The sequence below is a fragment of the Brienomyrus brachyistius genome, chromosome 9 (assembly GCF_023856365.1).
Source record: "Brienomyrus brachyistius isolate T26 chromosome 9, BBRACH_0.4, whole genome shotgun sequence".
In the NCBI taxonomy this organism is placed as follows: Eukaryota; Metazoa; Chordata; class Actinopteri; order Osteoglossiformes; family Mormyridae; genus Brienomyrus; species Brienomyrus brachyistius.
Window position 1 is genome coordinate 22,635,304 of NC_064541.1, and position 26,643 is coordinate 22,661,946.

At 45.1% G+C, this 26,643-nt stretch overlaps 1 protein-coding gene across 2 annotated transcripts; it reads right to left on the bottom strand.

Moving 5' to 3' along the window:
• Positions 1-468: 468 nt before the first annotated feature.
• ephb6 (eph receptor B6) lies at positions 469-25,881 on the bottom strand. 2 transcript variants are annotated; one of them, XM_049025170.1, is made up of 19 exons: positions 25,700-25,881; positions 20,405-20,469; positions 18,198-18,470; positions 17,890-18,059; positions 17,501-17,796; positions 11,068-11,223; positions 8,916-9,187; positions 8,590-8,671; positions 6,806-6,930; positions 6,232-6,394; positions 5,955-6,069; positions 5,808-5,863; positions 5,423-5,539; positions 4,923-5,170; positions 4,426-4,644; positions 4,169-4,318; positions 2,637-2,821; positions 2,227-2,382; positions 469-1,660 (listed from the first exon to the last, which is right to left on the bottom strand). In XM_049025170.1, the coding sequence occupies exons 1-19, from the start codon at positions 25,755-25,757 to the stop codon at positions 1,555-1,557; spliced, it is 3,012 nt and encodes a 1,003-aa protein (XP_048881127.1). In that variant the 5' UTR covers positions 25,758-25,881; the 3' UTR covers positions 469-1,554. The 2 variants fall into 2 exon arrangements, with proteins under 2 accessions (XP_048881127.1, XP_048881126.1); XM_049025169.1 differs by having other exon boundaries at positions 2,227-2,385; positions 25,700-25,880.
• Positions 25,882-26,643: the final 762 nt, after the last annotated feature.

Sequence of the window (26,643 nt, forward strand, 5' to 3'; positions counted from 1 at the left end):
TGCATGCATGTTTTGGAAAGCTGGTGTATCTAATTCCTTGCTTAGGACAATTTCAGATAACAATGCAAAACCTTCGCTGGTTTCATGGTAGCCTCAGTAACTATCATCAAACTCTGCTTGTTTTATCTCCTTGTATGTGGCTGAAGGGATCCTGCTCCTCTGTGTTTCAACTCCATTTAGACTCTTGATTGTCTCCATGAAATGATTGAAGATAAAAATGGGAATAAATAGTAAAGTCCTGATATTAACGAGTCTATAATATGACCTTGGAGCTGCCATTTCACACCCAGTGCTTGCTTGTAGTGTTTGTGCTGACTTCAGAGATCATTGTCTGACATTGTAAAGGAACAGTGTGCTGACGTCCTCCTTTTTATGGGAAAAATGCCTCTTGTTTGACGTTTGTAAGTCAAGGTTATCTAATGAATCCCTAGTCCTTTACGCATGACAATAAAGGAGAAGCAGCCAGTGTTTTAAATAAAATTAGGACTTTTTATTTTACAAATTTGCTCAATAGATGAAGAGTGGTGAACATTCCCACAAACAAAGAGACACACTCACACATATGGCTCCTCTCACCTGATGTGTTTCACATTAACATTGTTCATATTAATCTGTGACACAAATCTATGTAACATACAAAGCGATATGAATACAACTAGCCTGATGAAGCAGAAAAGTAACCAGATTTACTTCTTGCCAACTCGACATGGCACTGATTCTTATTTACGTCACAGTGATTTTGTTTGTTTGGCCAGTCATCATTCAGAAGAGGTTCATTACCATAAAAAACAAACAATAAAGTAAACGATACTCATAATAGCAATTAAAAAATGGACTGTACAAGCACTTGGACTGGAAAGCCCCTAATAATTACCCTTTTCTCTATATAATAAATGGAATAAATAATGATAAATAAATGAATGATGAGTGAATGGTAAATAAAAAAGGGTTCAAGGAAAATGAGGAGGTGAAATAAGAAGGAGAGATAAATAAGGAGGAGAAGGTAAATAAACAAGGTAAATAAGGAGGAGAAATAAGGAGGAACTCTAAGGAGGAGAGGTAAATAAGTAAGAGAATAAGGAGGAGAAATAAGGACGAGAAGGTATATAAGGAGGAGAAATAAGGAGGAGGGGTAAATAAGAAGGAGAAATAAGAAGAGGTAAATAAGGATGAGAAATAAGGATGAGAAGGTAAATAAACAAGGTAAATAAGGAAAGGAATAGGAGAAATAAATGAATGAACCAAACAGTGCTGTCTTATAGTAATTGCTGCCTTTTTCTTAATCAGCCATTTCCTACAGTATATTTCATCTTAGACCCACACCTCCCAAAGTTCATTCTGATGCATTTTTTTACACAACTATTGTGCAAAAATAAGCCTTCTCTGTTTTTCACAGGATATACTCTCTGTTCACAGAGACTAAAGTGGTCTGTTTCAACAGTATGTACATGTTCTCACACTTCCAGTCCAAAAGTAATTGTGTTCTTTTTTTCTGTGCCTGACATTCAGATTGCAGGACCCAATGGCTGGCTGTTGGGGATGGCCAGCTTTCTGCTATACTTCAGCCTGACCCTGCGTCAGATGGATTTTCAGCTGCTGGGCAGCACTGACAATTTTTCTTTGGTGACCCAGCAGATTCACTCCCAGGTTTTGCATGTCCCTGAATGGTCAAGGGGGAGAAATATCAAGTCAGTTTCAGGTGCCGGGCAACAGATTTTTACTACTTTTGCTCCCCCCTGGCTTTGTAATGCTGTAACTGCAGGGTAAGTGATTTAACCTATCTAAATAATCTAAAAGCCAGTAACGACCATGTAACATGTGGCTGTTCCTCATACAATTACAAGAAAAATTCATAAATAACAGATTTGTCACTACATTAGAGAGGTGGTACCAATTATTGATAAAACATTTGGGATGCAGTTTTGGTCAATGGTATGAAAAGTGTCTTGAACAAACACAGGGGGAGAGGAGTGCCTGTATTTTTGTTTTCATTGATTCCATAAAATGTCCGTAGTAAATTTTAAGGAATATATTTTCTTTTGTTGTAGTTTGCGAGAGTATAACTTTGGGCCCTGATTCTCACATAAAAATCAATAAATTCATAGTATTAAGCAGGAGTTTTATTATATACATACTGTAAGCGGGCCCTTATAAGCCACGGCCCCTAAATTCTGTGTGTGCCCCCCTTCAGTGTAGAAGGGCCCTCACTAAGGGATAAGGACTCACTCCATGGTCAGGGTGCTAGCTGATTCCAAACTGTGTATCTGGGCCCTCTCAAACTCCTCCCTGTACCGCTCCATCCGGAGGGCGCTCAGCCAATCACTGACAGTCATTACTGTCGACAGATCCGTGAGGGTGGGGCTGAGCAGTGACTGGCTGGACCTGCTAATTGGAAAGGATCAGAATGTAAAGGCCACTACATTCAGAGGATTTTAGGGCAGTGTTTCCCATTCCGGTCCTTGGGGACCAGCAGCAGTCCACGTTTTTGCTCCTTCCCAGCTCCTGGTAAAAAAGTCTATCAGGGAGTTGGGAGGCAGCAAAAACATGGACCGTCTGTGGATCCTTGAGGACTGGATTGGGAAATACCATTTTAGTGTGAAATCAGACCCGTGGGGGGGGGGGCTTTACAGTCTCACCAGCTGTGCTCGGTCTTCAGAGAGGCTGGATGTCGGATCAGCCGGTCCAGAGATGAGAGGAGAGAGTCAAAGCCTGGCCGATCCTGCCTGTCTGCCTGCCAACACTGTAACATCAGGGAGTGCACCACGGGGGGGCAGTTATGGGGCACGGGGAGGCGGTACAGCTCAGCCACCGCCTTCATCACCTGGGGGTGTCAAGGGGACACAGCGGACCGACGACACAAGTGGACCATGAGTGGCCTGGAACACATCATAGCATCTAAACACATTCCTTCCCCTCGCCTGAGTTTCATGCATCGTTTTAAATAAACAGTGTTCTGATTGATTGCCCCACACTCATGTTAGGTGCCTGGAGCGACTGAAAGGCGCTATATAAAAATAGATTGAAATGAGTAACACATTGGTTACGTTAAATATATATATATATATAAGGTAATATGATAGGTTTCTGAGGTGGGGGGTGTGACCTTTTGCTGGACTGGGGAGGAGGGGTGTCATGTGACCAGGCTTTTCTGTGCGGATTCCTTCCACCTTGTGCCTAAGTCAGCCCACTGTTTGTTTTATTTTTGGGCCCCTAGTACCCCACCCCGGCGCCTTGGCACAGCATGGCGGCCCTGAAGGGCTTAGCTGCTCTCAGGGCCCTAGCTGTAGACGTGCTCTGCTTTGTTTTTACCCCACTCTCCTTTTCTTTTTCTTAGTTTACCCTCATTTTTTTACCAGATCGGCCCTGGACAGAAGCATGATCCCCAAAGAGAGATCCTGCCGCCAGCCCGGTCTCACGTGAGGCGTTTATGTTCCCCTTCCTACTCAGTACCGGCTTCCGAGAGCCATCGCCAGTAAATCAGTTTCACGCAGTAAATGTTCACTGAAAGTGTATATTGGGTATCTTTTGTGCTCAACCACTAGTATACCATGTTCAGGCAAAAACCTAATTGAATTTTTAACAAATTTAATTAAATAATTAAGTGAATAGTAAAATTTCACAAATACATGGAATGGCTGGGGTGCCCAAGCGGAGAGGTTTCAAATGGGTTTCCTCTAGCCACCCAGAAGGAAAACAATGACTTTTTAGAGAAGAGAAGCAATCAATACTAGTTTTTATAGTGTTACTATTAATTTGCAAATATCCTGATGTTAAATTGTGTCTTTGTTCTGAGCAAATATACACTTACTCCCTAGGTATATAGCTTTGAACACTTCCTTTGACTGAATATTGTGTGTGTGCAGTATATATATATATATATATATATATATATATATATATGATTGTATTTTTCTGTCTACCTTATGTCCTTGCCTCAGCTTCTCAGTGTTTAAATTGTCAGATTATTAGTGTTTATAACGTTTCATATTCATATTTAATTTCTTTTTATCATTTATTTCCTGCACTCTGACCAGATTGTAATTTCATCTCAGGTATGGCCCACGCCTCGTATAGCTGAAGATGACAGTAAAAAGGCTTTGACTTTGAGAACATTAACTCAGTGCTGATTATGGTTCTATGTTGGTTTAAGGACGTCCCTCACACTCACCTCCTGGTTACTCATGTCCCAGTATGGGCGCTCACCGTATGACATCACCTCCCACATCAGAATTCCAAAACTCCAGACGTCGCTTGCGGAGCTGAACTTCCGATGCTGGAATGCCTCAGGAGCTGACCACCTGACCGGAATTTTACTGCCCTGGGGGAGTCAGAGGGGAAGAGACGTGCTAATGACCTCTGCATGAGGCAGCGCTCATAAAAAGCTTGAAGACATCTGGACGGAGGCAGTGAGGTGTGTGGACGCACCAGGGAGGCAGTGTAGGTTGGCATGTCATGTTCGAGGCCCTGCATGAGGCGTGACAGGCCAAAGTCAGACACCTTGCACACCAGGTTGGCGTTCACAAGCACGTTCCTGGCTGCCAGGTCCCGGTGGACGAAGCTTCTCTCAGAGAGGTAGCGCATGCCGGAGCCCACTCCCCTCAACATGCCCACTAGCTGCAAGATGCTGAACTGGTCCAGGTTTTCCTGATGGAGCAGACAGCCAGGGTTCACATGTTGTACACATATCACTGGATGGCTAGAAACTGTCAGACTTGTCAGCAGAAATGAGCTCCAATCATCCATCTTTCATGGTTACAGCATCTAGTTTTTGATATGTAGTATAGTATCATTATTGTCTTAATATTCTGTATTGACCTTTTTATATGAATGTTATTAGCCATTATTAATAGCGGTTTTTAGTTGTCATGCTCTTGGGGGCTATTTACAGTGACTGGTGATGGGAAATGTAGTCCTAGACACACCCTGAGAAACGCATCCAGTGGACCGTTCTCCATGAACTCAGTGACGATCCTGTCAGGAGGGCTGCGAGTGATCACCCCTTCTAGTTTTAGGACATTGGGGTGGTCGAATTGGCCCAGAACTCCGGCTTCACTCAGAAAAACCGCCCTCTCCCGATCAGTCACTCCCCATCGCAAAGTCTTCACAGCCACTTGCACCTCTCTTCTGCCCAGGGGGTGGTACCTGCCCCGGGACACTTCGCCAAACTGTGCTGAAGAGCATTAACACACATAAAAATGGGTAAATTTAATATTAATGCATTATTGGTTGGGTATAGCAGAGGGTCAATATATGCATAATAGTGTAAATGATTGAAAATTTACTGTAAAATCACACAATGACAGACATATAAGTTACACAGTTAGTCCAGTGGTTTTTATTGTGGTTTGATGTCACTTGGCCTTGAATTCCTATAAAAAAACTTCAGGTTAGTGGCTCCAATATATGCACTCTTGGCTCTCACCAGCACCAATGACCTCTTCGATCTTGAGGTGGGCAGGGTCAATCTCTCTGGCAAAGTCTCGCACAACCTCGCTTGGGTCTTCATAGGTAGAAGGGTCCACGTAATACTTCACCCCCCCTGCAGAGAATGAGGAGTAATGTTAATTATTAAGTAATATTATTCCTTTTAAGGTCTTTGTGGGATAAATGGCGGGGGGGAGAATCATCCTGGTGTTGAGAGACTGTTGAATTACATGCACATTTAGGGACGGTTCGATGACATATTTGTTGTGAGGGTGAAATTGAGAAAAGGTCTCCTGTGAGGTTGTGCTTCATGCAAAAACAATGTTGGTTTTTGCTGGCAGTTTTCAATAACATGGGAATGATTATGGAGAACATGCACTTACCTCTGTTAGTAATGTATCTTTGTAGTCTGTTATGATAAGGGCTTTCTCTCCTTTTCCTGGGAAAAAAAAAGGCCACATCAGCCAAAATGCAAGCTGAAAACACCTTTCTGACACCAAACACACGGATGCAGGTTGTGATGTAATCACCTTCGGAACATAAACACAATGACAACAGCTGCAATGACCAATAGGAAGGCAGCCCCTCCCATCACGGAGCCAACCATCAGAGGCAGTCGATTCTGGATTTGCATAGAACGTTCTTCTGTTAGGAACGGAGATGGAGAGATAATTACAGCGACGATTATGAAGTTACGATCTTACATATATGTGAAAAGTGATCAGGCACACTGCAGTCCAGTGAGCCATTACGATTCTGAGCAGCATTCAGAGAGTGATTCAGGAGCTGGTAGGCTGGTATGCGTACCCAAGGCCAGGGTAGTGAAGTAGACGGTGGGGCTGTAGGGCCCAAAGCCCCTTTCGTTCCTGGCGCGAATCTGAAATGCGTAGATTGACCCTGGGGCCAGGGCATTGACGGTGACCGTGTTGGTCTCTGTAAACACACTGACAGCGCTGTCGTCGTCTGTGCCCTGACACAGGAAGAGCACCAAGCGCTTAATTCATTTAGTCCTCATGACCGTGTTCCGTTGTTCTATGTAGGTATTGAAGAGCGATGCAGCAACTCGACGGTTACCTGCAGCTTAAGGTGCCTTTGAGAAAGTCTGATTTGGTCTAGTAACATACCAGCTCTATAAATGGCTTCATTTATATATATATGTGTGTGTGTGTGTGTGTGTGTGTGTGTATAATGATGTAATGATGTAAGTGTATGTGTAAATTTCAAAATAATAGCACCAAGGTTGGTTGGATTGCTGTGTATCAGCCTGTTAGAACCCAGGCACAGTAGCTGATTAAATGGAAACATTAACTCGAAGCCGACAGCTTGGCATGACATCATGCTAAGTGGCATGTGACAGTAAGAGTGACAGCATGGTGGCTACCTTGTCGTAGTATCTGAGTTGGTATTCCAGGATGTCTCCGTTGGGCCTGTCTGGCTGCGGCCATGACAGGGTGATGGAGTCTGCTGCTCGGCTGAGCTGGTGCAGCATGGGCACAGGAGAGGGCACTGCGAGACAGCGAAGACATATCAGAGAGATGCAGCAGTGCCATAGGCTGGCATCCAAGCTGGTGAAGATGCAGATCCAGGGCTGGCCACTAGATGGCAGTACGGGCAGGTAAAACTGTAGACATCCACTCAATATAGAACCACTATCTATAGTCCTTAGACATCATTCCTATTGAAAGCCTACATAGTAACATGATAAAGCATGTCTGTATATATTCCTTATAAAAGCAAAAAAATGGGCATAGGATCCATGGGGACTGAAATGTGACAGACCACTTGGAGTCAGTCTTCATTTCCATGTTACGTAAAGCCATCCCAGACAAGCAGCAGAGGAGTCTTCCACACTGACACCAGAGAGCCAGAAAGGGAACAGAAGGAGCAAACGGCGCCACCTGTCTGCTCTGCACTGCCGCAAACGTCACCCACGCGCTCACGCAGAATGGCGCTCACATGCCGTCTGTGCCGCTCCCCCCGGAGGCCCGGGCGCATTACTGCCGCTGATGAGGGAGAAAATCTCAGCTTCTGCTCTGAATTGCCGGGAAGTGTTAAGCTGCCCTCTGTATGTGCGACGAGGGCACCTCCTGCGAAACAGCCTCTCTGATGAATCACCACTCAGTGTCAGGCAAGGACTTTTATTGACTTTCATTTTTTTTTTCCCGAAATCCTCTTTCTTGGTATTTTCTTCCTGTTTATATTCCCCAGAAGGAAACCAATTCTCCCAGTTTGTTTGAGTCAAAATGCACCTGAGTTAGCATTTCTGAGGCACGGCTATGTGTGTGTTCATTTTTTTCTTAGTATCACGTTAAGGCTCGTGTTTCAAAAATGAGGTCAGTGGTTTTCGCTGCTTGCCGGGCTCTTGTATATCGCATGGTTCTGGCTGAGTTCCAGCTGCGTTCGTCATCATTTGGGCTCCATCACCTGGGGTCTTTCACCCAGGATGGTAGCACGTCTGTGGCTTTGCGGTGCGGCCCGCTCTCCGTAAATCCAGAAATAGGTTCCTCTCTCACTGGGTTTGGATCGCAGCGAACAGAAAGCAACACGGTGGCTGGGAGCCTTGCTCTACCCTCAGGAATTACTGTGGGCTCGCAGGAATTTCACTGAATTCCCACAGTAATGTTTTGAAAGGGTATAGTCTTTTTTTAACTGGTAATGAGGTCACTTCTTTCTGAATTGATGTAAGTGCTATTTTCATGGCTTCTAGTAGCTAGTGTGCCTTTATCTGAAGCCGTCACAGATCTGAATGTCCTGCGCTCTCTCCGTGTTTCTGTGAGCCTGCCTGCCGTCCTCTCACGCTGGCCGTACGAGCCCCTCCCCCACCGCAACTCGGCCTTTGAGTCTGATGAGAACCGACAGGATATCGTGACCCAGAACCACCTGAGTCCAAAGATCATGAGGAGGAAGGGAAAGCAATACAGACAAGCAAAAACAGCAAGAGACACTGATGGTGTCTGTCTATCTATGGATCCATCATTTAACAGACAGACAGACAGACAGATAGATTTTATATGCATAATATATACGCTATACATAACATAAATATATATATATATTATTAAACATAATATACGTAATATACTGTTCTTTCTCATAAACACAGCCTTCTACATACAATTTACTTTACATTCGCAGTGTTCTAGCCTGGTCCCTCCTCACTCTCACCTGATTGGCTGGTGGTGAAGTTGATGCTGGCGTATTGAGGTGGGTAGGGACTCAAAGTCGATACGTCATTTATTGCTTGCACCTGTCAATAAACAGAAAGCAGACTAACTTCATACATGCTGTGGCACACAGTGAAACAGAACATAGAGCACTGCATTCCACTTTGTATCCCATCAGACTAAATTCACTTAAAATGAAACTATAACAAAATTATGAAAGTCTCTGAATTATGATATCATTTCATACATTACACTGGTTCTTTCTCTTTCATGCAGCCAACTGGTTAAGGAGACATGGCCTAGTTTTGGGAATCATGGGTAATGTACCTGTATGAGGTAGGTGACCCGTGTGAGCAGGTTGTTGAGTGTAACCTTAGTCTGTTGAAGGCGTGTCTGCGATGGGGTGTAGCTCACTGCCTCCCCACACCATGAGCACACCCCCGGGGACAGCATGGAGGCAGAGGGGCAGATTCGGCACACAATGGTATACCACACCTCTCGCCGACCCCCTGAATCTAGGGGTGGACGCCAGCGCAGGGACACTCCACCTTCCCCGCTCTCATACTCCCAGGAGAGAGATAGGGGTGCTGATGGAGCACCTGCAGAAGGTAGAGGAGGTTTAGGAAGGAACCAATCACAATGAAATGTCAAAAACACCAATCAGCCTTCATCTGACGAATCACTGGAAAGGCACCAAGCCCCGCCCCCAGCCCTTCATTAGACAGCTGGATAGTTACTTGGTATGGCTACCTTGTGATGATACTACAGTAAATTTCAGGGTACAGGTGCCTAGGTAGGACTGGCATACATTAACCCATTACAGTTCTGCCCCTTTTTATTGTAGGTTGCCTTCAATATATCATAATATTACTTTATGGATAAATATTTCAAGGTCTCAAAAGGTCCCCCTTCCTCACTATGATCCTTTAAACCCATCCATCCAAACACTATCTCTTGAGTGATGGGGCAGCATCATCCCAGGTGGACCTCCCCAGGGAGGCATCCAGGAGGCATGAATGGACAGATGGAGGAGAGATGGCCGAAGCACCTCAGCTGGTTCCTTTCTATGTGGAGGAGCAGCGGCTCTCCTCCGGAAGGTCTGAGCTCCTCAGGCTAACTCTAAGGCTGAGCCCAGACACCCTGCGAAAGAAGCTCAATATCCACTACTTGATTCTGCAGTCTTGTTCTTTTGGCCCAGAGATCGTGACCATAGGTGAGGGGAGGAATATAGATTGATCAGTAAGACAATGGCTTTGCCTTCCGACTCAGCTCCATCGTTACCACAGCTGACCCGTAAAATGCCCACGTAAGCACTGACACTGCACCGATTCGCCTGTCGATCTCCTGCTCCCTTCTTCCGTCACTCATGAACAAACCTTTCAGAGCCACATCAACACAGAACCAAAAACCTGCATGTTTTTCTTCAGCAATATTTTGTCTAACATTGATACTTATTCTCCACCTTTGTTTGCTGTGTAAATACATCTAAAATAACCTTTATATTTTCGCAAACAAATGCTTACAAATACACACTTTAATAAGTACACATCTTCTTAGCTGATCCCTTATACACCAGGTACTTACACACTGACACACCTTTTGAAAAGTTTACATAGTGCGTCTTTGTTGGATGTCTATTGATGTGAACTTCACAATGACCTACTGAATGTTTATGTCTGGGCTGTTTTTTAGCCATCACTTGTCAATGACTACTTACAAGTACAGTTTGTCCTAGGGCATGAAAACTCATTCATTCCCATTGTTTAAAACAAAGAGCCATTCACTGGTTAAATGGACTGCTACAAAGCTATAACTAAAAGACTAGAGATCGTACGCAAATAATAAAGGCAAGTCTAACATTGTCCCATAAGGGAAGTTGCTAGACAAGTCACCCTTTGCTTACCCAAGCTAAATCAAATTTTTTTGGTAATTGTGATTATATTTTATTTTGTCAAAGGATGCTTTATGTTTTATTGTTTTATTTTATTGACTGAATAAATAAAAATAAGAAAGGAAATATTACCTTTGTTACTAGATGTCTCAGAAATGTTTTGTCACCTATTAAAATGACACAAGATCCGGATGCTATGCCACCCAAACACCCAACACTGAGCTGCCTGAAACATGTTGATCTATGACCATGGCTCTAAACATAACCAAGAAATAATGCTTTCTTATACCATTGAAATTATTACAAAATACTTTAAAAATGGTGACCTTTACTCTTTGCAACCCTGTCCCAAGTAGTTACAAGGATGGATGGATGGATGCATGCATGGATTGAGGATGGATGGATACAGAATGTATCAGGCGTTTGTCTTGGTTTCTGCTTTGCGATAAATATCACTTCTGTTACCAATAACTCAGAAAATTCTGTTCCTCATCAATCTCTATCAGACACGTGAACTCTGAAGCCATGGCTCTCCACAGCAGCGGCCGTTAGCCTACCCCCCCCCCCCCCCTCCCACATTCGTGTTACCTGTGCAGGCTGTGTCGTTGGCATCATTAGGGGCTCGGTAAAATCCGCTTCTGCACTCACACACCCTGGACCCTTCTGTGCTGGTTCTGCTATTACCCGGACACGGGGAACAGGGCAGCGACCCCACCACGGCCTTGAAATGACCCACCCGGCAGCCTGCAAGGAGGAGAAGAGGGTCACTTAAAGGTCAGTGAAAATCTCTGCTCGGGTTAATGCATCACAGTGGTAAAACATTATCACACTAGAAGACCCACATGATGAAGCTTCTCCAGGCATGTGCTCATAGCGACAGCACTGGCTCAGTCCAGCTGCCGCCGCGTCCTCATACTCCGTGATGTTTGCACAGCGTGCACTCACTGGATCAGCTAATTAGATAGCAGTATTGATTTGTTTTTAGGTTCATTTAGTTAGCAATAGCTAATTGGAAATATCTCTATAAGGAATGAGTAGACCAAATGGTGGCATAACTACCTGTGTTTTAACACTGTGGTTGTTAAACATCCTTGCTGGCACAGATTTTCTGATATTAGGTGTACAATAGAATAGAGGAAATACACATGGCACGGTTTTAATGGCCGGGCCCTTGTACCTGCCTGCGAGATTTACACGCCCAAAGGCTAATACTGCGGCATTTCCGCTGACCTTCTCCTGACAGTCCTTGAGTCTCGTGAGTGTGATCCTGAGCAGCTCCTGCCCAAGGCAGGAGGGGACAAATGCATTCAAATGGCTAAGAGGCTTTCCCTGTTCTCACAATTTTTTCTGGCATTAGGATTAGGCGATGAAGAGGATGACAGAAAAAAAGGAGAGAGAAGAGAGGCCTGCCTTCATCTATCATTCATGCTGTTGAATCACATTACCAAACGTGTTCAGATGTGACTGTGATAAGCAGCGAGATGTGCCAACAAGACCACTCTGATTGGTACCACTGCATCCGACAATACCAGCTCTGCTTCAGCTCTCTCCCTCCTCTTAGCCAATCAAATTGCTTCTACTTATGCCCCCCCCCCTTTGCCCCCTTGCTCTACAAGCCTGTCTCCTGCTATTTAGTATGGACCCTCTCCTTTCGCATTCCCTTATTAAAATTTGATTTCCATCAACATTCTATGAACAAAAAGCTGGGCATTTCAGTGACACCTTGGAGGTTTGTATGCAGATGAGGAGTGGTCTAACAGAGAGAACCGGATGCTGTGGTGTACATGCAGAGACAAGAGGGAGGAAGAAAGGAAGGAGTGGGGGGATGGATGGGCAACACTGAGTATCAGAGCTGGGGAAAAAGGAGAGCGAGATGGCAGCGAAGTGTATAATTTGGTGCTGACATGGTACTTGGAATTTAGATCACTGACCCCATTTCACTCTCCCTTTCTCTCTCACTCTTTCTCTCGTTCACTCTCCTCCCTGCTCACTCCCAGCATTATAATGTTTCTGACACAAAAACACACAATTTGTTTCTCTTTAACAGATCTATACTGTCTTAAAAGCACATGTGTACCACATGTGTTCATGAGTGACACGATACCTAACTCACAGGAAGTCCAGCCTACTTGCGTTTATCTTGCTCCAGTCATGGTTAAATTGACAGATATAACCAAAACCAAGAAATGAATATTCCCCCAAAACAAATATGATACTTAAGTTCATAATTGTTGAGTTTTTTTTCCCACAAAAATCTGCACAGTAAGCAATGAAAATATATCACTTCAGGCAATACGGTGAAAAGTTCTTTAAAGACGCACAACTATCCATACATTTCCTGAAACTGTTTAGCCTATTCCGGGTCACAGGGAATCCAGAGTCTATGGGTGAAAGGCAGGAAACGACTCTGCATGAGGAGCCAACCCATTGCAGGGCACACTCACACACCATGCACACCTTCGGGCAATTTGGTATCTCCATTTAGCCTCAGTATGTTTTTGTAATCTGAGGGAAAGCTAGAGCACCCAGAGGAAACCCCATGATAACACAGGGTTCTCCACACACATAGAACCCTGGCAGAGACTGCTAACCACCGTGCCACCCCAGATGTGTGACTAAAATAATAATGTATTAATATAATTGAAAAAAAAAATCTATAAACCGTGGAATTTGTTTATGATAATAATGAGTACTATGGAAATGGCAGGCAAATCAACATAAACACACTCCTTGTTTTAATGTTTATCCATCCATCCATTTTCCAAACCGCTTATCCTACTGGGTCGCGGGGGGTCCGGAGCCTATCCCGGAAGCAATGGGCACGAGGCAGGGAACAACCCAGGATGGGGGGCCAGCACACTCACCCAGCCCATCGCAGGGCACACTCACACACCATTCACTCACACAAGCACTCCTAGGGGCAATTTAGCAAGTAATGTTTATGTGAATCATACATTTTAATTTCAGTATATGTTATATTACTACATATTATTATTTATATTATTTATGGAAGAGGGATCTTTTACATGTGAGCAACATGTAAGCCATAATACAAAGCTGATATAAATACATGGTGGCGAATGATTGGTTGTGCTTTTATAGGTAACTAACCGCAAGTAACTACCAATAGCTATTGATTTACAAAAAAAAAATTGCTTGCTGTCAAACACCATGTGTAAGAAGTATATGTCTCATCCATCCATTTGCTGTACCCACATGATCGATCTTCTAATGTATACACTTTTCCATACGCATACATACACTCTAGAAATAGCAATTAATAACACATCACTGACACACAAATATAAAGACAGAAATGCAATTGCTAAGCATCTTTTTAGGCTAGCTGTCCGACGGCAGCCCCGGCTTCCGGACCCCAGCATTGGCATGTTTCTGAGCACCTGTCTCCGTGTCTCGAGCCTCTGAAACCCAACGCTGGCTCGACGATTTGCAAGACGAACGGGAATAAAAGTCATTTTATTTGGCGTCCAGATCCGCGCTTGGAAGAAATCTGTCGCTCCCCCTGAAAATGACATGGAAATTCTGACCCGCTAGCCTAATCAGGAAAATGTGCTACTTTGAGTGGGCGTTCTACAAACCGGCCTTGTTTTCTGGCCTTGTACTTTTAACACAGATCAGGTTGCATTCTGTCATTACAATCAGCATTCAGATCTGTCATTATTTTTCAGTGTAGGTTTTTTTTTTTTTTTAAAAAAAAGCAAAGACTTCCTAAGGCATGAATTATATAGGAGAGGTGCCAAAAACAACAGCAGAGAATGATTTCTGTGTGTGTATGTGTGCATATATATATATGTATGTATGTATGTATGGGGTGGCATGGTGGTGCAGTGGTTAGCACTGTTGCGTCACACCTCTGGGACCCGGGTTCGAGTCTCCGCCTGGGTCACATGTGTGTGGAGTTTGCATGTTCTCCCCATGTCATCATGGGGTTTCTTCCAAGTACTCCATTTCTCCCCCCCAGCGTTTCGTGCCCATTCCTTCCGGGATAGGCTCCGGGCCCCCGTGACCCAGCAGGATAAGCATTTGGGAAGATGGATGGATGGATACACATACACATTCAGACACGTGCGCATGCACACACAGCTGCAGAAAAAATTAAGAGACCATGGCACAATTTTTTGTTTCATTCATTTTTCAATTTATGGGTGTGCATCTGTGAATAATTTATATATAATATATATACACATATATTGCAAACTACAGCCTGGTTCTTCTTCTTTCTCATTAATGAAGGGCTTCTTCTTTGCTTTATGGGACTTCAGTCCTGCTTCTAGGAGCCTGATACAAACTGTCCTAGCAGTGCACTTCACACCTGCACTTAATGCTTCCTATTCCTTTTGAAGGTCACCTGATGTCATTCTACAATTCATGACAAACTGTCAAATAAGTTAACGATCATCTCTGGCATTAGAATGTCGCTTCCTCCCTTTACCTGGCTGGTTTCTGGTCATTCCCAGTGTCTCCAGCTTCACCTTGTTCTTGTGCACTGTGGTCTTAGAAATTTTGAACCTGGAAGCCACCTGCTGCTCAGCATAGCCTTCTGGCAGCAGATCAAAGATTAAACCAGGATTTAAAATGCAGATTAGTTTAAAAATATAGAGGAATTTTTTCCATCTTACACAGGCATTGATGTTTAGGATTAGTGTGGAGAATAATAATATATTTGAATGACAATAACAACAGAGAAAAATACATTGCAATATATATAGTGTATCTATCTATCCATCCATCCATCCATCCATCCATCTATCTATCTTCTACCTGCTTATCCTGGTCGCGGGGTGGAGGAGGAGGGAGCCTATAGTAGGCACCATAGGGCACAAGGCTAGGCACACTCTGCATGCATATATATATATATATATATATATATATATATATATATACAGACGCTCCTCTACTTACGAACTTTCAACTTATGAACTTTCAGGCATACGAACGAAGAAGACTGTAAGTCCAAACTGTGTTCACTGGACTCCCGTTTCCTGTCCGCAACATAAATTTTTTTTCTGCGCGCCAATTCCGGGGAGTACGATTTCTGGCCGCTACACAGCAGCGTAGCGTGTGTACTCCCAGCATCCTACTTGTACTTGCGTATACCCTTAAAATGGTGTTGAATAACAACTTACAAACATTTCAAATAACGAACGGCCGTTCGGAGCGTATCTCATTTGTACGTAGAGGAGCGTCTCTGTATAGATATATCCAACAGGGCGACATTATGCCAGCAGCCAATGACAGGAGCAACAGAGTTATAGAAAATTGTAAGATGAATTACAACCTTTTAATAATGCATTCATATCTTTCACAGGTTTAATACTCAATGAATAGTCTGGTGTGTTAAAGTTACATTATGTTCATGAATGCTAGTAATTGCATGCGTTTAAGTATGAAACCTGAACTAATCTTGTCCCTTAATTTCAACTTTCCGCGCTAATAGGTCAATAAAGCATGAAGTCACCCTCGATGGACTGAATATATTTTCCACCTAACTACTCTCACTATGGACTTGTTAAATATACTCATTAAAACATGAGTCAAATGAGCCAGGCCTCTACCTTCCGTTATAACTGCACGTATGGTAAAACAGGTTTTAGAATGTTTTTGCTTGCATCCTCTGGTAGGATTTCTGCATGTTTGACTCTCTGAGTCATCGGCTTGACTTTCTTCTCTTAATCTCCTGTGGTTCCTGTCACTTGTTCACACATGAGTAGCCATTACATCACAACGACCTAAATGTGACACATGCTCCATCCCTCCTCTCTTTCCCTTGCTGCCGTCTTACGTGTTTTACTTTCGGTTTTGGCCACAGAGCCCTCTATCCTGAACCCACTGTATACCACCTGTTAGTATAGCTTCACATTTCTAGCCACCTGTGAGACCTGTTCTTTTTATTTGTAATTTTAAAGTTCGTTGGTGGTTGGGTGAGGATGCTGGTTGGCTGGACTTCACCTGGATCATGGACAATGTAACTTTACAGGTTCCTTCCCCTCATCTGCATAGATGTCAGACTGACCTGCAGTACTGTACTGTAAGGTATGCAGTGTACACATCCATCCTGAGTTCACGACCAAAACAGGTCAGCGCCTCCTGATAAAAGCTTCATCTAAACTACAATATAACCTATATGAACCGACTACTTTAGTGTCCTCTAATGTGAATGTGGCTTAAAATTTTGACCTTGTGTGTTTTTCCCCTGGCTCTCTAACAATATGTTCAGATGATTGAATGATTGATGTTGTATGTGTGTGTGTGTGTGTGTGTGTGTCTGTGTGTCTGTGTGTGTGGGGGGTGGGGGGGCATCAGACAACGAGAGACAGTGATCCTCATGTGTGTGTGTGTGTGTGTGGGGGGGTGGGGGGGGATTATGCACACCGGCCCTGAGTGTGGACATCTAGTTTTGGGTGCTTTCTGTACAGACAACCAGTGGTGGGAAGTTCAGCTTCAGAAAGTAAATGTCCAGACCAAGATTTTGTTGCAACAAACCTGTTGAGTATGAAGAATCTTGGTCTGGATTTTCTGCGCTTGAAATTTCCACCTCTGAATATAACATCAATAATAAGTCAGTCTGTGGCTCTGTGGGTTAGTGTGCCTGCAGTGTCAATAGGTCAAATCTCGTGCTTGGACCGTGGACAGTGATTTCACTATCGACCCCTTGAGCAAGGCCTTTACCCCAATTGCTACATCAACTGTTGAGCTCCCTCTATTTTGCATTGCTTTGAATAATAGTGTTTGCTAAATAAATAAATATAAATGTTATTGCAATGGTTGTAGAACTTAAACACTTTATAAACATTTGATGGACATCTCAACTTCCGCTCCAAACTTACTTTTCCTAAGGGTCATATGTTCACTCCATCTAATTAGCTCTGTCTGTAAGCTGAGGCACGTATGGGTAAAAGTATTTACAATACAGAATGTCACTGATTCCACTACTCACAGAGTGCTGCTCGCTTTATAAGACACTCTGAATTTTTGTTTCCGACTGGCATGGAGGACTCACCTTGACAGGCTGAGTTGTTGTGGTTGGGCTCAAAGCCCTCGTCGCAGATGCACTCTCCGACTGGCACTATCCAGTCGCCTTCTGCGTTACAGTGCATGCGAGGTATCATCCCTCCCTGCGGTTGGCTGTGAGGCACGCACATGCCATCCACGGGCACCAGAGCAGTGGGCTCTGCCCCTGAGGGAGTGGCCGGAAAAAACGCCATGTTTTGATTGGCGGAGGGGCAGCGGCGGTAAAAGATGGACACGCCCATTAGGGACACGCAGGCTCCACTGTCCACTATGGCTAGGACAAATCTAGAAGGGGCATAGTGGGGGTGATCAGGGCTGTGAACACACCATGAGCATCAACATCGCAGTGCAATACAAAACGTGATAGGAGCTACATACCCAGCCCGTGTCAGTGGTGCGAAGCTACGAGTCTTGATGTTTATTTGTTGGTACCGGTCTGGCTGGTACTGGTTAGGTAGACTGGGCTCCACCCGGCTGAAGCTTTTGTCGGCAGCAATGGTGTCAATCTTAATCCATCCCTCCCTCGTGTCTTTCTCTCCATTGCTTGTCTGGACAGGTAGGGGAGGAGGCAGACAGGGATCAGGAACCGGGTATGAGGTACTGAGAGACCTGCAATCCGTTAGAATAATGTCTGTGAAGTGCACGCCACCAGTCCTGAGGCACTGTGCCCCTCCCAGCGGTCTCACCTGCCCCCCCCAGGCGCGCTCCACCTCTCTCTGGGAGTCGGCCTGCCTGTAGTACAGCGTGAGAGTCTCCCGGCAGGAAGGCGAGGGTGAGCGCAGGCTTGAGCAATCCCGCACTGAGAAGCGCAGGGTCACGAAGATGCGGGGTGCCGACCACCGCAGCAGGAAGGGCGTGGCCAGCCAGTTGTCTTGGAGATGGGGGTTCGGGTTGACATGGCATACCTCGAATGTGCGGATGAGCCTGCCCCGGTCATCTCGAATGCTCACCTCATCCCACTAGGTGGGAGAGATAGGAAAAGACAGTTTAATCAAGCCAAAGGAGGGAGAGATGTGTCTTATTATGACATCATGCCCCTTCTTCCGGAACCCCGGATTCACATGGAAACGGAGCCCCACTGGAATCAGGGTTTCATCTTTGTGTTGCTGGTTATTGAAAGGCAGTGTGGGATTTGCTTTGTTCCACTGTGGCCTGACTGACAGTTCTTATCTGCGGGGAGCGCACTGGATTCCAGGGAAACTACAACGCGGAGGGTGTCAGCTAGCTGCAGATAAAACATTTACATATGGTGTCTGCGCTGGCTTGACAAGGTGGCTCAGTGGCACTGTGGTCTCACGCCTGCGGGACAAGCAGTCAATTCCCAGCCGACTCTCTGTGGTCCCTGTGCACGCCTCCTCTGTGCACTGTGGTCTTCCCCTGCAGTCCATAGACATGCAGTTACAGTAGGTTAATCTGCGCCGCTGAATGGTCTGCGTGTTTGTGTCCTCCAATGGCCTGGCATTCTGTCCGGGGCGTCCCCCCCCCGCCCCCGCCTTGTGCTGTATGCTGCCTGAGGTTCCTCCCCCAGTACCATGTTTTGATGAGCGGTAGGATGATAGATGGATATGGGAATCCTCCTGGTTTTGTGAAAATGTATGCGAAAAGGGCCATACTGCTACAGCCGATGTGTAATAATTCACTTATCCGATCAGTGTAGACCTGTTATCATGCAAATGGGAGGCAGCAAATGTTGTTTCAACTATACAACAAAGAAAGAGAAGGGACTTTCTGCGAGGGAACAGAGAATTAAAGTCTGCAAGAGATAGTTATTTAGACATAAAAAGAGAGCAGCATGCACTTTTATTTTCTAAGCTATCCATCATTTATAGGTTTGTGCATGAGATGAAAGCTAAATTATGCTGATTTTTGGCAGAGCGCGGCAGCCAAAGCAGGCAGGCCAATGCAGGCCTCATCCGGTGAGAAGCATCGTGCTCTTTTGCTGGTGCTGTGTTTCTGATGGTGGGGGGGGGTGGTGATAAACTTCAGCAGCACTGCAGAAGACACGCAGCAGGGACTCTCACAGTTTTACACATAGAGAGAGCACCGTTGGTACTACATAACACCTGAATGCTGACACGACAGCGAGGGCGCTGAGAATCTTTTATTTATACTCTGAATAGCACATTATGTCTCACCATTAACGGCAGTGCATGAAGCGGCATCACAGATGTTGCTGGAGCAGGAAAAAATGGAAGTAAAAGAACTGGGAGACGGAAAATTGAGGAGAAGCAGGAGCTGTGAACAAAGGCAGGGGCTGATGGTAAAAGGCACGGCTGCGAGAAATCACAAATAAATCATTTAACTAGCTGGTTCTGCCCCCCCCCCCCCGTCCCCATAAGCCCAGAACGGGACAGGGATGAGGAGGACCCTGGTAGCAGGGGAGAGGTGGACAGAGAGACCGGCAGGAAAGGAGGCTAACGGGAGATCACAGTGCTTTGTTTCAGGGCTGAGGCTGGGGAACGGGTCTCCTCGGCCTGTCTGCATCTCTGGAGCAGGGAGGAGGCTCAGGCTCGAATGGAGACGAGGCTGAATGACGAACGAAGAAGGAGGGCAGATGGAGAACAGGGAGGAGATTCAAAGGATGGATGGAGAGCTGAGGCAGAGTGCCAACTGCTGGCTCTCTGCTTGACCTTCTTCCTTTTTAACCAAAGGTCAAAGGTTATCCTCAGAGTTATTTCGTGTCTCCCCAAGGCTGATTCAGGACGATTTAACATGCACAGCCAGGCACGTGGGGGGTTGGGGCTATCTGAGTGCCTGCCCCTTTTGCCAAAAGTATTTTAAGTGCCTCCCTCAAAAAATCTGTGTATCTGCATATCTGCAGGAGCCCAGAAATGGGCGTGGTCACCAGTGGTCATGATGCCGGGGTTGGGGGTCTGAGGGGACAGATACTCACACCAGTATCTGGGTAAGTGGTCCAGCCCAGCTCACTCGCAGTCTCTGTGGTATCCAACAACATCACTAAAACAGAAAAACAAGGTGAAAGGTGACATTTCTCTTTATCTCCATCAATTATCTTTCGATTATTTTTTGGAAATGGATGTGCGTCTGTCACTAGGCCCTCAGCGGGATGCCAGCTTCTCTCTTGCTGCTCTAATGCATTTTGTGCATAAATAACAACAAGTTAGCCTTTATATGCACATCCGGGAAAGCATACAAGCGTGCAAGATAGTTTTTGAACAAATCAACAATTTATCAATCATTTAGGCATAAACTGTGCAAAAAAAAAACATTTTATATTTTGCCTGAAAGAACTCAGTTCAGATAACCGTCATAAGTGCCAATTAAAAATGCATAACAGCTGGAAATATAATTGAAGCTGCTTTCAAAGGAAAACACGTGATACGAATAATTAAGTTTCAAACTGAGAAAAAGACAACATTATTAATAATTCTTATAGGGTTAACTCCCATTCAACTGAGTACATCTAAATCTATAAAGGAATATTCAAGACCCAATTAATCCATTGATAGAAACTCTTTCTCATTGAGGTTTTCACCAGTGGAGAAGATTTTTGAACATGTTCTCTCCATGTTGTTTCCAACCTGCAGTCAAAAGACATCATTTGGAGGGTGTGTAAGAACCCCAACCTGTGCCACTGATGGACTGGCATCTGGTCCCGGGTGTCTCTGCCCTTTATCCTTTGATGGACTAAAATCCCATTCAGGGAGTACCCCAGCCCTGTGATAAACTGGCATCCCATCCAGGGTCTCCCATCCTTAGTGCCCAGTAATGGACTGGCATCCTGTCTAGGATGTACCCCAGCTTGTGCCCTGTGCTGCCACAACCCCTGCCTGTCCAGAATAACTACTTTGAAGATGGACGAATCGCAAAAAAAAAATAGATCGATGTGTCATTTGTGTTTGATATAAGCTATTTCTCACATGAAGGGCTGACGCCTAAATGCACTCTCTTGTGCATAGAGGAATGAAGCAAGCAAACAGTTATTATCTTAATAATAGTACAATAAAACCATCTCTGGAAAAAAACAGTGACACAGAAAGATAAACAGCTCACTGCCTTCTCATTCTAATTCTAATTCAATTTCTGTTCTAAAATCATTTTTAAAACCTACATCTGCGTTGTTTATGCCGCTTTGTTTTGCCGATGTCCCTCCTGGTCGCTCCCTCTTCCTTCCGAGCGCAGACAGATTTTCACGGATTATGTTCACAGATGGACACTATTCCAATCTCGCGCTCAGTCCATCGCCCCCCACCCCCCTGCCTCCCCGTCTGTCTCCTATCAGGTTATTGCGAATCAAAGGACTCCAGCTTAAAGTGAGTGTTTGAAGAGCGTCATGCTAAATATTATTGAACGGGACTGATCTTTACTTACATTAGTATTAATAACACGTTAGCAGAGGCACACACACAGATACACAAACAAGACGCTTTCATTTGTTTGTTCTTTTCAAGTCATCTATTAATTCGTCTATCTTATTCCATCCAGTCTCAATTCCCGTTCCCCCCACGCCCAACACTCGCCGCTAATCTTTTCAGATTAATTCTAACAGTCAAATCATTTTTGTGTTTTAGAAGTTAAGCAAAATTGCTCAGTGTTTAAGGCGTCGTGAATTTTTAACTTTTTCCCCGCGAGTTGCCGTTCACGCTGTGGGAGGCAGGGCAGCTCGCTCCACGTTTCGCTGGTGGCGTGAGGTAAAGGACCTGATGGAGCAGCTGAAATGCCGTGTTTATCATCTCATCTGTAGAGCTGCCTTGGCAGTACCTAGTATACATGCGAGATGTCTTTAACATATAAGTACATCTGGTGCAGGGAGACTCTACAGTGTCACGCAGCTCCTTGCTTTGTGGAATCTGAAACTGATGCTGGGAGATCTTATCTAAATGGGGTGCGAGTGGTCAGTCGCCCGGGACACACACACACACATACACACCACTTTAACCCCCTCCTTCCAGCCTGCTCTCTCTCCATCTGTCCTTCCATGTCCCCCCACTCCTGTGTTTCTCTATTATTCATCGCTAAAGTGACACTAAGCTTTGAGGGGGTTTGAACAGGAGGTACATTTCGTTCCATTATTGATGTGTGCCACTGTTTGGCAGGCAGATCCCATTTGAGACATGGGTGGGGGGGGGGGGGGTTTCAATGCATTAACCCTTTGTCTCTCGGAGTGTAGCTGGGGGGGTTCACAGCTCCATCTCATGTGAATCGACACCAAATGCATACCCTTGCTCAGTGACAGCGCTGGGATGTTACAGAACAGCGCAGAGCATTCTGGGATAGCTTTCCGTCAGTATGAGTTTGGCTGGCGACAGATGACAGCTTCCAGTTTCTCATTACAATGATATTAACTGCTGCCCTTCACCTTCGTCCACGCCTGTTGAGCGTCAGCCTGGCTCTGCCCGCCCATCCGCTAATTCGATTAGCTTGGCTGGTGACAGCCTTTTTAGCAGTGGAGTGGAAAGAGATCTCCAGGCCATCGGCGTATATGCGGCGTGCCCCTTCTCCCCATTCGCTTTCCCTCGCATTGGTTACGTGCTCCTTGCGTCCTTTTACTTGCATTCTCTTAGGACATCGCCCACCCCTGTCTGCTGGTAACATTCTGCAGATGTGAGGATCCACACAGAGACGATTAAGAATGTTCTCCACCATTATTACCACAAACAGCAGGCTGAGTAGCTGACAGGGACAGTGGGGTATTCCTCATAGATCCATACAGACGTAGGCATGCCTACCAGGGATGCTGCAGGTCCATTACCCTCAGTGAACCTGTGGTGCCTGGGGGGGCATGGGGTGGCCTGTTGTATAATTCATGAAGTCCGTTTCCTCATTGAGTCTCTTTCCCTATAGGCCACAGGCGACCCCCCCTCACTCGCTGTTGCACCTCAAGCTGGCATGTTCCTCAGCAGTCACTACGACACCAGCCCAGGGCGCTCTGGACCCTGGTTCTGTCTGGGTACCAGATGGTAGTGCCGGCAGAACCAGCTCCATGACTTCGAAACTCGTGCCAATAAGAGTATGAGCCTGCCTCGATGAAAATGGGATTCCTTTAAGTGCAGACTGGAAGGCCCTTGACAGGAAACCATATTGGCCCAAAGCACTGGGCTAACTGGGGGCCCTCAGACTGCCTCAGGATAGCCTCTGGGAGCCTGGCTGCCTCCTACATCCTGTATCTTATATTAAGGTAACAAGCCTCAGACACTCAACCCTGCAATAGTGTCAGACTGAGGATAGACAAAGGATGGAGGGGAAGGACTTCTTAGACAGACATGACCATGCCTTGGAGCTGAAGAGCCTTTATTGGCACTTGGTTTTAATTTCTGTGTTGTCATTTATCAGTTAATGTAGCCAAAAGTACTGGGTCTTTTCTGCAAGACAGAAACAGAAGATGTTCCCAGTAAATCTGCTGGATCCACTTCTGCTTGCCACGATGAGAGGGGGAGTGAAACAAGGCAGAACGTGACAGGCGGGCAAATCATCAACTACCGCGGCAAATTGGAATGGCACTGCCAATTGGCTATGGGAAGACGGTATGCGTGCTCTGTACGTCTCACTAAGCAGAGGATTAGTGCTTCATTCACAGATATATCCAAAACAGACTGAAGACCAGACAGGTGTGGTGTGCTGATGTCTTTTGGGCTCACAATCCTTCTGCTTGAGATATGTCCTTGAGAGGCAGGAAATGTTTGATCTCTGCTAATAATCCCGAGAACCCCCGCTCTCGAAGACAACAACACACCGACAAGACAGAACTTTGTTTGGAACAGCTGTGGGATCGATTTAAATGCCCCATTACAGCCTTGATAAGAGAAAGAGGTGCTCAGGTCATTATAAGAACTACAGGCTGCTGGGAAAATATGACGAGAGGCCGCAGGGTGATCGAATGCTGAGAGCTGATTGGCAAGATATGTCCTGGAGAGCACAGCAAGCGGAGGGCAATGGGGAAAGGTAGGGTTTCCCATCATCAAGGGTGCGTCACAAATGTTGAGAGAAACATCAGGTCATCAGGTTACTATATTTGTTACTATATCTGTTAATTCAGGTCAAGTACACATAGACAGCACATGAGAATGTTTAGGTTAAGGTTGCTTTGATCTGAAAGTAACCCAGAATCAGCAGCGTGATTTCATGTTAAGCATCTGCTAAATAAGCTGTATCTCTCAGGTATCCTAAAAATGATAATATAAACAAACACTGGTATGGGGACAGTGGTCAGAAGAGTGCTTTCCAGACCCTGAAACACCCAACTGCTTCTGGGAGTGGCTGCCACATGAAAAGCATACGGAGTCGCCATACAGACAGCACGTGTTAGTGGTTCTCTCTTCCATTGATCCAGTCTCATAAATGCCAACTTCTGGGCCCAGTAATAAAACTGACTGATATTAAACATAAGCACCTAGGCGACGTGTGCTGCCAAACACAAATACATTGATACATGTAGAAGCTTGTCATTTTGGCCATATTGCTCAGAAAAAGGCATCCCCAGCAAGCCTCATTTTATAGTGACGGGCTTTTTCTTTCTTTCTTTCTTTCTTTCTTTCTTTCTTTCTTTCTTTCTTTCTTTCTTTCTTTCTTTCTTTCTTTCTTTCTTTCTTTCACTTTTTCACCCACTCATACACACTGAGTGATGACACTCATTTAACAGCCATCCACCGCAAAATATGGATCGGTTAAACAGGCTGCATCCAACAACACGTACCCACAAACCCTAGCTACATCCCTATGTATCTACATCCCAGCACAGTCATCACAAAGTTGCACATAGCATTAAAGTTTAGCTGACAATGTGGTAATAGATTCACAAGAGAGCTGGGAAGGCCCACATTCTGGTTGAGGAAAAATATTCAAAATCTAGTTTTAGTTTAGAGGATGGGGTGGGGAGGGGGGCAGATGAACTATTCTGGATAGGGTTCCATGAATGTAGATTTCATGAATGGAGGAGGTCAGGCATTAAGAAGGCAGCACAGATTCTCTAGTTATCCAGCTACGTTCCGTCTTGTGCTCTTTTGTTTTGAGAGCTTGGCATGGCCAGCGTGCCCAACATCCTGCCAACAGAGCCTGTCTGAATTACCCAGAGATGCTCTGAGCTGTTGGTTGCTCAAACTGTCAGATACAAAGTCAATCTCTCCCGCACGGCAACGCACGCAGCTACCGGCACGTGTATAGCGAGGACACACACACACACACGCACGAATACACACCGGCAGCGAGGCGAGTTAAAGTCGGTCCTTACCTTCCTCAGCTAGATTTGGCTGGAGAAACAGAGAGAGAGAGAGAAAGACACTCCACATCTCCACTTGAGAATAACACTGACAGTGGGAGGGAGAGAGAGGGGCAGAGGCAGAGAGAGTGAGAGAGGAAAAGAGGGAGGAGAAGGAGGAGTCTGCTCTTTTCTATATCATAGTAAGGAATGGAGGAAGGGAAAAGGTGGAAGAGAGGAACACTAGCAAAAAAAAAAAAACACGGGAAGATGTCCAATCAAGTATGTAAGCAATCCGTGAGAGAAGAGGATAGACATGCAGTGGAAGCAAATATTAATATGAACAAAGGAGTAAAGAAAACAAGTTTGGTGAGTCCATATAAGTGTCTGAACATGCTGAGGAAAATCTCCCCTGCTGCCTAATAATTGAGATAGGCTGAAGGATATAATTACAATGCCTGGAATGCAGTTTCTGCTGCACAAAATTTAACTGTGAGTAGGTAGCTAACCTCTCGCCCTTTATTTTTTTCCTTAAAATCATCTCATTGTCATGATTTTACCTTTTAATTCCCTGTCATTTAGTGGTCTATCATAACCCATAAGTCTTATGATTCAATACAGGGTTACAGGGAGGCCTGGAGACAATTCCAGGCAACATAGGGCTCAAATCAACAAGATGCCCTGGGCGGGACATCACATCACTGCAGAATACACATACACACATTTGTATACACATGCATGATATATGGGCAATTGTCAGACCATAATTTGCCCAAACACATTTTTTTTTGGACTGCAACTTCGTGGAAAAAAATACACACTTCCCACAGAGAGATTCAAAACTATAAGTCTGCCCACTAATATGTCATGATTTGATATATATAAATATTTACACATTGTCTATTGACCAATTAAGGACACACACAGTGCCACATTCAAGGCCACATCTTGTAAAAAAGTGACCCCTGGTGGACATC